This window comes from Urocitellus parryii, chromosome 7, assembly GCF_045843805.1.
Source record: "Urocitellus parryii isolate mUroPar1 chromosome 7, mUroPar1.hap1, whole genome shotgun sequence".
NCBI classification, from domain to species: Eukaryota; Metazoa; Chordata; class Mammalia; order Rodentia; family Sciuridae; genus Urocitellus; species Urocitellus parryii.
Window position 1 is genome coordinate 152,339,145 of NC_135537.1, and position 12,015 is coordinate 152,351,159.

Genomic DNA, 12,015 nt, shown 5'->3' on the forward strand with positions numbered 1-12,015 from the left:
CTGAGGAAAGAGCTCCTTACAAACTGAAGTGGGAAGAGAGTCACGGAGCATGTCTGTAGAGGCAGGAGGGCCAAGGAAGAACACAGGAGGCCAGGAGAGGGCTCACCTCTCCTGAGCAGGGGCAGATCGCAGGGATCTCAGCCACTCTAGGAGGCTGGAGGAAGAGGAGGAAGGAAGGGCCCCGGAGTCACTCCCCCCCCACAGTGGACCAGATGACCACATCCTGGTAGAATCCCAGGTCTCTGGCGTGGCAGGCATTAGCACTTCTGTCACCTGGGCAGCACCGACAGGGCTCAGAAGAGCTGATCCAGCATACGGCCTGCTGCTGCGGCCAAGGCTCCTGAGCCATCCTGCCCACTGACGTTCTTTGCGTGGCTTCCCACATTCAAGCAGGGCCCCTTGGGACACCCTGGGCCACAAAGCCTTGGTCTTTGCTCAAAGACCAGATTACTCAACCCAAGTGTCCCAGGCAGCAGCCTGTCCTGATGATGGGCTAGAGGGGCCCCGCCCCTGCAGAGGGACAGGATGTCCTGGAGTGGTGGCACCCCCCCCTCAGACCACGGTTCTCCATGGAAACACCGGGTGGCTGTCTTTTTCTTGGAGTTACTGAAAGTCGGCCAACACAAGCAACGGCCACGAGATGGGAATAAGGAAGACAAAATAGATGCAGCCGGGCCCCGAGTCCTGAGGCAGTGGCTACCTGGCTTGCTCACCCCCGCCCTCCTCTGCTGAGCCAGGACTCGCCTGCACAGTCGGCAGCCAGTACTCTGGGAAGCCATGGGGAAGCCAGACCCCATCAGCCCGGGGCTACATTAACCCTGCTGTCCCCAGCAGAGGTGGGAAATCCCAAAGGGCCACTAGCCAGCCTAAGGCAGGGACAGGAATGGGGCCAAGAGAGGGTGGGATGGAGCGGAGAGGAGACAGGGGCGTGGACAGAGGGACATTCTGTGCCCCTCCAGAAGCTTCTTCACTGCCCCTGCCTCTCCACATCCTCCGGCTCAGTTTGGAGGTTGACAAGATCCCCCCTCTCCAGGTGCTCCTCCTGCTTCACCTCAGGGACCCGCTCTGACTTCCTGAGCCCGACAGGAGACCCAGCTCACTCCTACTTTACACCCTGCCTCCTCCAAGACTCTCCGGTAGCTCCCAGTACCCAGCATGCTCACCATCCCTCAACCTGCAGTGCGTCCTCTCTTGGGACACACTGTAGCAGAGACTGTCCCCTAGGTCCTGTTCCACTCTTCTTCCTCAGTATCAGAATTTTCTGTTTTTAGTGAGGTATACTGTTACCTGGAATGGAGACATTTTGGACACTTTCTTGCAGCTAAAACTGGCCACATGACTCAGCTCTGAGCAGAGGGATCTAAGTAGAATGTCAGGCATGGGCTTCAAAATGTATTATTAAAGGAAAGAGGGACACTCCTAAGGGAAGAGTATGTGATTGGCTGGAGCTGGAGCAGCCTCCTTAGACCAGGAGGTAGAGTCTTACGCTGAAGAGGGTAGAATGACAAGAAACAAAAAGAACGAGGACCCCAATACTGTGCAGCCACATCCTGACTCCTTTTACACAGGAAAGAGAAACAAATTCTTATTTTTGTTTAAGCCATAATTATTACTTATTACTTTTGTCTTTTCCTTGCTTCCTTCCTAAAACTATCTGATTTGATGTCCAGGCATGTCATTTCTCTGCCTGGGATATACCTCTTTCCCTTCTTTACCAGCCAATTCAAGACAAATTTTCAAGACCCACTTCTTACATCACCATCTCTAGGGGGCCACTGGATAAGTAGACAGCCTTTGTTTCCTGAATATCACAAAGAACTTTTCTTTTCTTTCTCTAGCGGAGAACCTGCCCCATGATGCCTGGTCCTCTCTCCCTTAGTTGCACCGTGAGCATTTTGAAGGAGTGGGCCAGATACCAGGTGCCTAATCTAGTGCTTGATAGTGAAAGGGGAGGGCGGGGTGAGGAATGCCAGGGTATAGGGTGTGCAGAAGTCCCAGCCACTCTCTGGCTTTAACTGGGGATCCTGGACCACGCCCTTCACTGCTGAGCAGGCCCAGGGAGCATCATCAGGGAGAAAAGGACATTCTCTTCTCCTCTCTCTTATACATACACACAATCCCTTAATTTTAACAACCTAACTAACCAGGCACTTTCTTTATCTCAGGCCTTAAAAAGTTATGCAACTTGCTCAAAGTCATCTGGCTCCTAAATGGCCAAGTGCAACCTGGAAATGAGCTTTCGACCTTCATGTCCAGCAACACTCCGCACTGTCACCACAGGTGTCTCCTCCAGCCTGCACCGCTCCGGGCACTTAGGAAAACAAGCGACTTGCACCCCCACATGCGGGCCCCCGTGCACAAGCACGTGCATGAGTGCGCACACACACCTGGCGCACAGATGTGAGGGGCTCCAGATGTTCCAGTGGCGTTTTCATTTGGGGGTGAAGTGATGGCAGAGGAAGGGGCATGGGGCGGGACCGTGCAGCTGGTGCATGCAGAAGCTCAGCCACTCTGCTCAAGGGCAGATCGCCCTGAGCAGGAGAGCTCTGGGCTCTTGAGGACCAGGGCGCAGGGAGGGCTGGGAGTGGACATGCACTGGGCTGGGCTGTGGGTGGTACTGGTTATTGAGTGCATTCACCTCCCCCAGAGCGAGATCAGGACACTGTCAGGCTAAGAGACGGCAGCACACAGCATGTCCATGGTAAACAATTTATTTTTCTACCTCAGTTGCTTACAGGGGGAAAAAAAAAAAATGTCATTAGGGAGCAGCACAGATGAACTACTTACAGAGATGGAAGAAAATTCACAATGGCTGTGAGGCCATTGTGAGGCCAGCACATGAGGACAAGTTCACCAAAGCAACGCAATTCATAGCAAACCAAAATAAGGAGCGGGGTGGGGGGAGATCCACACAGATAAAAAAGAAATACTCATGAAAAAGCCCGGGGGAAAAAATAAAAGGAAACTAACCAGTTTTTACATCAAGCATCTTTAATGACATGAGCCAAATGCACATGCTGGCTCTGAAGGACATGGACAGGCACAGGTATGGATTCGCTCACATCAGATGCACCAAACGGAAGCGCACGGGTCATTTCTCACAAACTAGGAGCATAAAGTGGTGACTCTTGAGGGTCCAGCCGAGCTGTATGCCCTCAGCCCAAGAGAGAGGGTGTGTATATCAAAGGGGGGATGGGGGGGCTCAGGATCATGGGAAAAGATTCTTCTGGGGGTGACCATCAGGGGTAACAGCCCTGAGATGTGGCCTGATTAGGGTGGACCCTCAGTGCCCCGTCTTGGCCTAGCCCAGTGTGCACTGGCACCCGTGTGCCTGACACAACACCAGGGCAACCCTACTGTCTCTTCTCAAAGGCGGATGCTTCTTACGGTGACAGTCACTGAGAGACTGGCCACCAAACAAGGAAGACACTCAGACAAGCTGTTACAGTTGCTCTTCCGGATTACGTTTCTCGCACGTTTTCAGAGAGGGGTCTGTGTGTGCGCTCACTGCCACGCCCACCAGAGAGAATACAGATGCTCTGAGTCACACAGCCACAGCCCTCTGGGCCTCCCCATGAAATGTCCCAACAAGCCTGTTTTGTCATTATTTTAAACACTTGACACCTTCTTCCTGGATCCCCCGAGGAGTCTCTACGAAGTTTGTGAGAAGTTCCCTTGGCCCCATTACATTCTGGGGAGCCGGGGGTGGGGTTGGTCACAATGCGTACAGGGGCAAACAGGAGGGGACTGGAGAAGTTAAAACAAAACAAAACTGTGAAGGAACAAGGTCTTTGCTAAGAATTAAATTACAGGAAAAAGAATATTCATTCAAACAACAGGCAGCAGGGACATAGAGTCTCAGTCAGTGGGCACTAGCAGCAGCAGGGGTGGCCCAGGCCCGGACTGTGTCCTCTCTCTAGAAATGGTGGCAAAACCCCAATTTGCTATGCCTCTCTTAAGAGCTAGTTGATAAAAATAATGTCTTGTGAAATCGGCAAATAGTCTGCAAAGTGAAATAAGAACAGAAATTAACAGATTAAACTGAAATGAGAAGCCCGGATGGGCAAAATGAGGAGGCCCAGGGGACCACTGATCACACTCCTCACCATTTGGACTGCACACCGATCCTGAGGCTGCTGGGATGGACACCTTGCATGGGAAGAAGAGACACTGCCAAGTGACTGGTCGACACCCAGCCTTGCCACAAGAGAACGACTCCCCACTCAACTAAAGGCTTCTAGCACTGGCCCCCTGGGAACACCTATCTGTTCTCAGAGTCCCGAAGCTGGGCACAGGTGTGGCCTGGGACGATGTGTTGCAAAGAGTGATAATGTGGACCCCCAACCAGAGGAGATGGATATTTGGAGCGGGTGAATGCAGGTAAAAAGGAGGGTGCTTTGTAAAAGGATTAACTGCACCTTCCTAAATGCTCACTGGTGTGAGTGACAGCAGAGGGCGGAGGCCACAGCAGCCTGGGGACCTGGGTGGGTTTGCTTTCCTTTCTCTTCACTAGCTGCCTCGAGTGGCCCTGCCGAGATGAAGGGGCTTGGGGGTGTGGTGTCCACACACAGCATTAAGGCCGGGCTGGAGGTGGGAATTGGGCACACAGTGAGGATACTGAGAAGACCACAGAGAAAATGGTTCAGTGGTGATGCAGCAGCTGGGCAATGTCACAAAGTCACAAGATTCCTGGGGTCCGGGGACAGGTCAACAGAATCCACCAGATAGGGTGAGGCTGGGCTGCTCCAGCTCTGGTCCCTGCTTTGCACTGTGCCATAGAGGCCAGAGGTGAGAGAGGGAGGTCAGAACATTCCAGAGTTTTCTTAACCCAGCTGCTAAGGGAGGGGTCAGAGGGAGCAAGCACCCACCAAGCTCTTGACTGGAGCAGCACAGTGGGCTGCCCCTAGCTGGTGGTTAGCGTGGATCTGCTTGGGGAGGCATCTGGGACTGGCAGCAGAGCCAGTGCTCTACAAGGGGCAGCTCCTGTAGGGTGGGAGCTGGGAGTGGGAAACCGGCCTGGCTCTCCACCCAGAGTGGTGGTGGCTCAGTTCAACCACGGGGGCCCCTGGGCCACCACTTCCCTGGTCAAGGCCACTCACACCCTCACCCTTCCTGAAAGCAGGTAGCTCACGCTTGTGGTCACGGGGCCCTTTTCTGGTTATTAGGTTAAGAGAAGGGTGTGAATGGGAAGGATGGAGACAGGGAAAGCTGAGCGGCTGAGAGGGAACGGCCCCCCACAGCAGGTCAGGATGGTGTGGTGGTGATGCAGCAGCTGGCCATGTCACAAAGTCATGTCCCCCTGCATGTCCACCTCCAGTCCCATTCAGACCCAGCCAGTGCGCTAAGCTCAGGAGCTGGAACAGCACGAGCTCTGGGAGCATCACCCACTCGACCCCCAGCTCCAAGGCCTTCTTTGCTTTTGGTGAAGGGCTCGGCTCAGGGAGGCCCACTGCATCCGCCCACCTTCAGTCTGGCCACTCTTGCGTGCCTGTCTGTCTGGAGCAGAACTAGGGATGGAGGTCATGGAGACAGTTTCTTGCCAGGTTTTCTGAAGCTGGCTCATAGGGTCCCCAAGAGAAGCCTCTCCGATGAGCCAGGGGCCTTAGAATGGGGTCCACTTTGTGGTTCCCCAAATGATTGCACACTAAGTTCTCCTGACTCTGCCCTCTTGGCACACACTAAGGGGCAATGGCAACCTGACTGTGAAGAGAGGCAGACTGTGTCAAGAGCACAGATCAGGACGGCACTCCCAGGGAGCCGAGCTGAGGGAGGCTGGGCATGTTCGTGTGGACAGCACGCCAGCATCGGAACCACTCTTCTATTAAGATCTGGAATAGTACTGTCCTGCGGAACTGTCTGTGATGATGGAAATGTTTTCCAATCCATACCACGGGTAGCCACTGGCCACACGTGGCTACTGGGTAACTGGAATATGGCCAGTGTGGTGGAGGAACTGAATTTGGTTTAGTTTAAATCTCAATTTCAGAGGCTGGTGTTTCCATCATGGGCAAATGGATGTGAGAGAGATGGTAGAGTGTGGGTGTACTGCCTGGCTTCAAGTCCTGGCCCTGCCTCTGGCTCGCAGGGACCCCGCTGGACAGGGTTTGCTATCTCCCTGTGCCTCAGCGTCCCCACCTGCAGGGGAAAAGCTGCCTGAGCCTGGCTCCTCTCCTGGCGGTGCCTCTGGGCCATGCCCCTCTTTGCTGCAGGCCCTGAGCCCCTGGTCATGCAGAAGGTCTCTGCTCTAGGGAGGCTATAGGGAAGGCCCCCTCTGGGAGGCCAAGGATTCTTGCTAAGGGTCCCTCCCAGGGAGCCAACCCACTCACACACCTGACCCCAGACCTCCTGCTGCTCTAGCCCTCTCCTGGCCTGTGACCCGCACAGCTGGAGGGGTACACAGGCCCCAAGACCCCTCTCAATGCTTTGTTCATAGAGAAGAGAAGTGAGGCCCAGAGAAGCTGAATGACCTGCCACTGACACCAGGCCAGTCGGTGTCACAGCCAGGACAAGTGCCTGGGCTTCCATCCTGGGTTGAAGGTCACAGCGTGTAGCTCCAAGTGTCCTAAATGCCTCCATCACCCGCCCCTTTCCCCACGCCCCAGCCAGCGCTCTGCCCTCCTGCCCCTCAGCCTCAGAGCATCCCACCCAGGTCACATCTCTGCTCCCTTTGTTCCCTGTTGCGCTTGGAGCCTGATGCTCCCAGGTGGCCAAGTCAAGGCGAGGCGACAAGCCTGGGGTGAAACTCCCCCAAATGTCCAGTTCCTGGGTGGCACCTTCCCTTCAACAGAGAGCCCGCAGAGGACAAGACTGTGCTGAGCTCCTCTACACTCCTCAGCTGACCTCCTCCCTTACACCCTCAGGCACCCCGATATACTCTCATCTAGACCCTGAGTCTGGGGAAGGTGGGCTCATTTCTGTAGGGAAAAACAAAGCCCCATAAGATATCACTTCTTCAGCATCCTCCCCGATCCCCTCCCCATCGACCATGCCCACCCTGGCTGGCCCCAGGCCTGCCAGCTACCTCAAGCCACAGCAGCCCAGATGTGTGAATGGGCACCACCGTGCACTCTGCCTCCAGCTTTTGATGCCCAGAGAGAGGAAAGGGGACTCCACCCAGCCCCACCCAGGATGGACAGCAGGCCCTAACCCCAGCAGAACAACACCAACATACTCCAGAAGGCTCCCGAGCCTCGGTGGCCAGAGTCAAGCTGGAGGAGGAGAGGAGGAAGGAAGGAAGGAAGGGCAGGAGACGTCAGACCTCAGGCATGTGGATGCAGGGATTGGGAGCAGGCAACAGGGTAGTGGGGGAGAAAGAAAATCCTGGGCCTGGAGTTCAGTCCCCAGGGAGAAGAGACCCGAACAGGCTTCAGATAAAGGAGCAAGGGGGTGGGTCTCCTGCCTTGGTCTCTTCCTTTGCATTTCAAAGCTGTTATTCTCAAATACCCGGCACCAATGAAGCACTCCAGTTCATCAGAAATCCTGAGGCCCCTTGACCCTGGGCTCCAGTGAACTCAGAAGTCAACACACATAGGGCATCTCTTCAATGGAGGCACATATGTGTCGTGTTCTTTTAGGGTTCTCCTTCCTCCTCCCAAATGCAGCCCACCTCCCAAGTTTCCAACACCCTGGGCACCCAAGTAACTCACCTGGGAACTGATAGCCATAGCTAGGAGCAAATCCGGGGTAGCCTCGGCCATAGGTTGCCACAAAGTTGGGATAACCTTGAACACAGAAAGAGAGAGCTGTAAGTTGCCTCCAAGCTGGGTACATTCCCAGGGTGGATGGTCATAAGGAAAAGCCTGAGTTATTTTCCTTCACAGAATGATTTGTCTCTGGGGAGGTCTTTACCCAGGACCTGGGCCACCTCTCTCCTGTGGCTGGGGGGTGCTGCTGTCGGCCTGCTGGTAATTAACCCATATTTGGGCAGCCAGGCTTCCCAAAGCCCATGCACTTTCTCAAACCTGCAGAGTAAATGTCATACATTAGCACCAAACATGGGGCCTGCGCCTGGCTCTGACATTTGGAGAGCTTACCCTCAATGTACTTTACTTTAAAAGCTGTTGACAGTAGGAGATTAAAGTCCTTGTAATGCCTCTTCCCAGGGTAGTGGACAGCAGGGCCAGCACCAAACAGGTCACGGGTACCCAGGGGTCACAGTTTAGTGAATAAACTTCGAGATCAACCCTGTACTTGTGGAAAACGCTGGGCTTAATGAGCCCTGGCCGGGGGGAGGGAGGAGCCCAGAGACCCACTTAACCAGCATGGACATTCCACAGTGGCATCAGTGTCTTTGAGAGAGCCTTGAGAAGGGGGGTTGGCCATGTCAACATGTGTACCACAAAGTATGGCCTCAACTCAGAAGCCTCAGGCCACGTGTCTTCATGAGCATTTCACAGTGGTCAGTTTTTCCAGACCCTCGTCTCAGCAGATGATCTATAGGTGACTATCCGCGGGTGGGTACTTGGGGAAACTGCTGCTGGGCTGGGCATGGGGTGCAGAGAAACCCCTGCTGGTAAGTCCTGGTGCAGGTGGGACCTTGTCCAGTGTTACTAATGCCCTCACGAGATGTCACCTTAGCACCAGGACTTTGCTGCTCATATTCCTGCCTCTTCACTCTGGCCACAGTGAAGGTTGGTGCAGCCTCCCTGGACTGGAGACCAGTGAAAATGGTTTCACTGGCCACAGGAGATCTGGGGCCATTTCCTGTCCCTGCCCCACCAGGTTCCCTTTACTTCCCTCCACTTGGGTGTATGATCAACTTAGGTCATTCATGCTCTTAAAATGTCACCACGGCTCCCCATAACCACTAGCCAGACTTTTGCTTTGTCCTCCAAGGTGGATGTCTGTGGTGGTTTTCAGGCTGCCCAGGACCTGAGCCTCCACCCTCTTGACCTGGTGAGAGGCCCGATGCCTCCTTCCAGCTTGGAGCTGGGTGGCTGGGAGGCAGCTGGTGAACTGGGCCCTGGGCCAGTGGAAGTCTTCCCTGGGATCTGCTACTGAGCAGTGGGCAAAGAAGGGGGTGGCTCAGAATTTACCCTGGCACAGCTGCAGGATCCAGCATCCAGAGGTGGAAATGGTGGTTGCCTGACCAGGCCATTCCTGGGCTGAACCATTGGCTGGGGCTGGAGCTTTGACCAATAGCTCCTCTAGCTCCTGCCTGTCTCCTGAGTCCTGTTCCACCTTCCTGTCAATCTGGGAGCACTGCCCATGCACCTTCCAAGAATCTCCTTTGTTGCTTATAGTTCGCTGCTTGTCTGCCACCAAAACACTGGTGAGAAGTCACTTTGATGGGTGGATTTAGAACAGACTCCAGGTTCTCTTAGTGTGACCTTAAACAACACCCCTCAATGCAAGCCCTTGTCACCTTCCTTCTCAGTGAATCTTACATATCACACCAAACACTTTCTGACCTTATAAAGGTTACCAAATTCCATCTTTCTTCACTCTGCCATCATGAGTCAAAGACTTGACTGGTCTTCCTGCTGCCCATTCAGTGTTTTTGTGCCTCAGAGATCCTGGGACAGGACCCACTGTCCTTCTCCTCCCTGTGGATGTTGGTGTTGTGGCTTCTGCCTGTGACCAGTGGACCTGTTGTCCAACCCAGAACAGGTTCTTGCAAGTCTAGAAGTCAGAGGACAGATTCATTCCTGCCTGTGGCCTGACCATGCTCTTGGGGATTACTACGATCTGAATGCTCGTGTCCCCCCAGATTCCTATGTTGAAATTCTAACCCTTAACAGGACAGTATTAGGATCTGGGGTTTCAGGGAGATGGTTAGGTCACAGAGTAGAGCATCATAAATGGGACTGAGGCCCTTTTGGGCCCCAGAGACCCTCACCCCTTCCAATAAGTAGGACCCAGCAATAAGTGTTGTCTATGAAGAATGGGCCCTTGATGGACATGCAATCTACCAGTGCCTTGACCGTGGATTTTCCAGCCTCCAAGAACAGTCATAAATGTTTATTGTTCAAAAGCTGCTCAAGTTGCCCCAGCTAGAGAATTTTTTTGTTCCAGCCTGACACAAATATGGGTCTTCCCTTTTCTTTTGGAGCCTGAATTTTGCCACCTGTAGAAAAGTCTTGCAGGTCCCCTGCAGCACTGATACACAAATTCTCAACTGAGACCAATTATGGTGTCTTTGCCTTGCTTCAGTCTCTCCAAATCTGTAGTCACATCAAACCCATGGGCTCAGTGAACTGTCTTCCAACGGGACCTGGCTACCTGTTCTGCCCCTGGGCCGCTATTTCCCAGTGCATGGTGTTTCATGCACAGATGAGATGGAATGGCCCAGAAGCTTTGCACTGACTGTTCTCTGAAGGGAGGAGCCCAGGGGGACCCTGAGCTCAGGTCCTGAAGGAGCAGTAAGAGAAGAAAAGGGACAGTAGCCAGAGCTAGATGCCTTAAATAGATGCACGCAAAATGACTCCTTCCTTGGTTATTTATTTCATGGCTGGGCAATTCAATTCTCTTCCAAATTAATCACCTGCTATCAAATCAGATCTTTCAGCACTAGATTTCTTATACCATTATTTCAACAATATTGATAAACGGATTATATGCAAACAGCCAAATCACTGCTGCCTAAGGGCTTTCCTTATGAAAAATGGCTCCTTTGCTTCTAACTTCAGAGCTGGGGGTCTTAAATATTTTAGTGTTAATCTGTCAGCAAAAGCATAAGCCCATGTGTCACCTTCCCTTGGTGTGGGAGAGGACGGTAGAAGGGCTAGTGCCTCTCTGTACTCAGGCCACTCGCACGACCTGATTAAAACATGCTTTCTTCCTGGCATACCCAAAAGTCTCCAACAGGAAAAAAGAAAAGTGTGGTCAAGTTCACCCCAACTTTGGGCCTCACCCCACTCTTTCCAGACAGGTCCCTATCATCGTCTCCTGAAGGAGGAAGATGAGAATTTGGCACCTGCCAGAGTGGGGGATCTCATCTCCATGCCCCCATCCCTGAACACCCTCGAGGTCAGGCAGATGAAATTATAAATTTATAATACAACATTACTTCAATTTTCCTCTTCATTTACTGCTGTGCAGCCCAGCTCTGCTCCAACGGCTCACAGCCCCAGCCACACGGGGGAAATTGGCTGGCTGCATATCAATAGCACATTACTGCAGACCCATGGACGCTCCATCAAGCCCCATTACAGCGGGATGACCCAGCCGCCACTTCCATTAGCAGCCGGGCCCCTCCCGCACTGGCCACTGCACAATTTATTTGCTCCAGTACTCTGGCCGCCTGATCAATCCCACAGTAATTATCTCTTGTCACTAAAGTAAAAAAATCAAGCCTTCTGCCTGGATGACCACCTTTCTTGCAGATCGGCTTTCCATGGTGGCAGCAAAATCAGCAATCAACAACAGAACTTGGCTGTGCCCAGGGGCTCCTTTTGGGACTCATTTTGGGAATGCAGGAAAGGTTTTCCAGATTGTGGCTCTAGATCTTTGCTCCAAATCTTGAAGAAGAAATGCTTGTATTCTAGATGATTCTATGACTCATCCTGTTCTTGGCTCTGCTACTCAGCCACTCAGTCATGGAAAACTGCTCCCGTCAAGCCACTGACTTGAAAGAGACCAGAGACTAGGGCTGTTTATCCAGGGAACTGCCACAGTGTGACATCTGCCGTATGACGTCCGGAACATTGCCTGGAGCACCACATCAACTCCATGAGGTCTGCAGGCAGACAAAACATCAAGTGCCCAGAGTTCTTCCTAGGCAAGGACATAAAAGCCAAAGTCTCTAAAGATGCTTGGCCCTTGGAATCATCCTGAGTGGCAGGGGCTCCTCCAGACCTGTGCTATGCAATTTAAATTTAATTAAAACTCTTATCTAATGAAAACATCAGTTCCTTCCTTGCATAAGTCACATCTGAAGTGCAACAGCGAGGATGCACATCAGACTAGTGGCCACTGCGTTGGCTTGTGCAGACACAGGAGGTTCCCACCATCACAGCTGGATTAGACCGCACTGCTTTAGAGGGACGAGTGGCACAATTCTGAACTAACTTCCTC

At 53.0% G+C, this 12,015-nt stretch overlaps 1 protein-coding gene across 9 annotated transcripts in view; it reads right to left on the bottom strand.

The window, feature by feature from the left end:
• Msi2 (musashi RNA binding protein 2) overlaps positions 1 to 12,015 on the bottom strand; it is a 366,811-nt gene that overhangs the window by 40,722 nt on the left and 314,074 nt on the right. For 8 of the 9 annotated variants that reach the window (XM_077800895.1, XM_077800891.1, XM_077800892.1 and 5 more), the window contains exon 10: positions 7,647 to 7,721. In XM_077800895.1, coding sequence (XP_077657021.1) covers positions 7,647 to 7,721 — 75 coding nt within the window. Of the gene's footprint in view, positions 1 to 3,755; positions 4,004 to 7,646; positions 7,722 to 12,015 lie in introns of those variants that run through there. The other variant, XM_077800897.1, reaches the window with a different exon arrangement.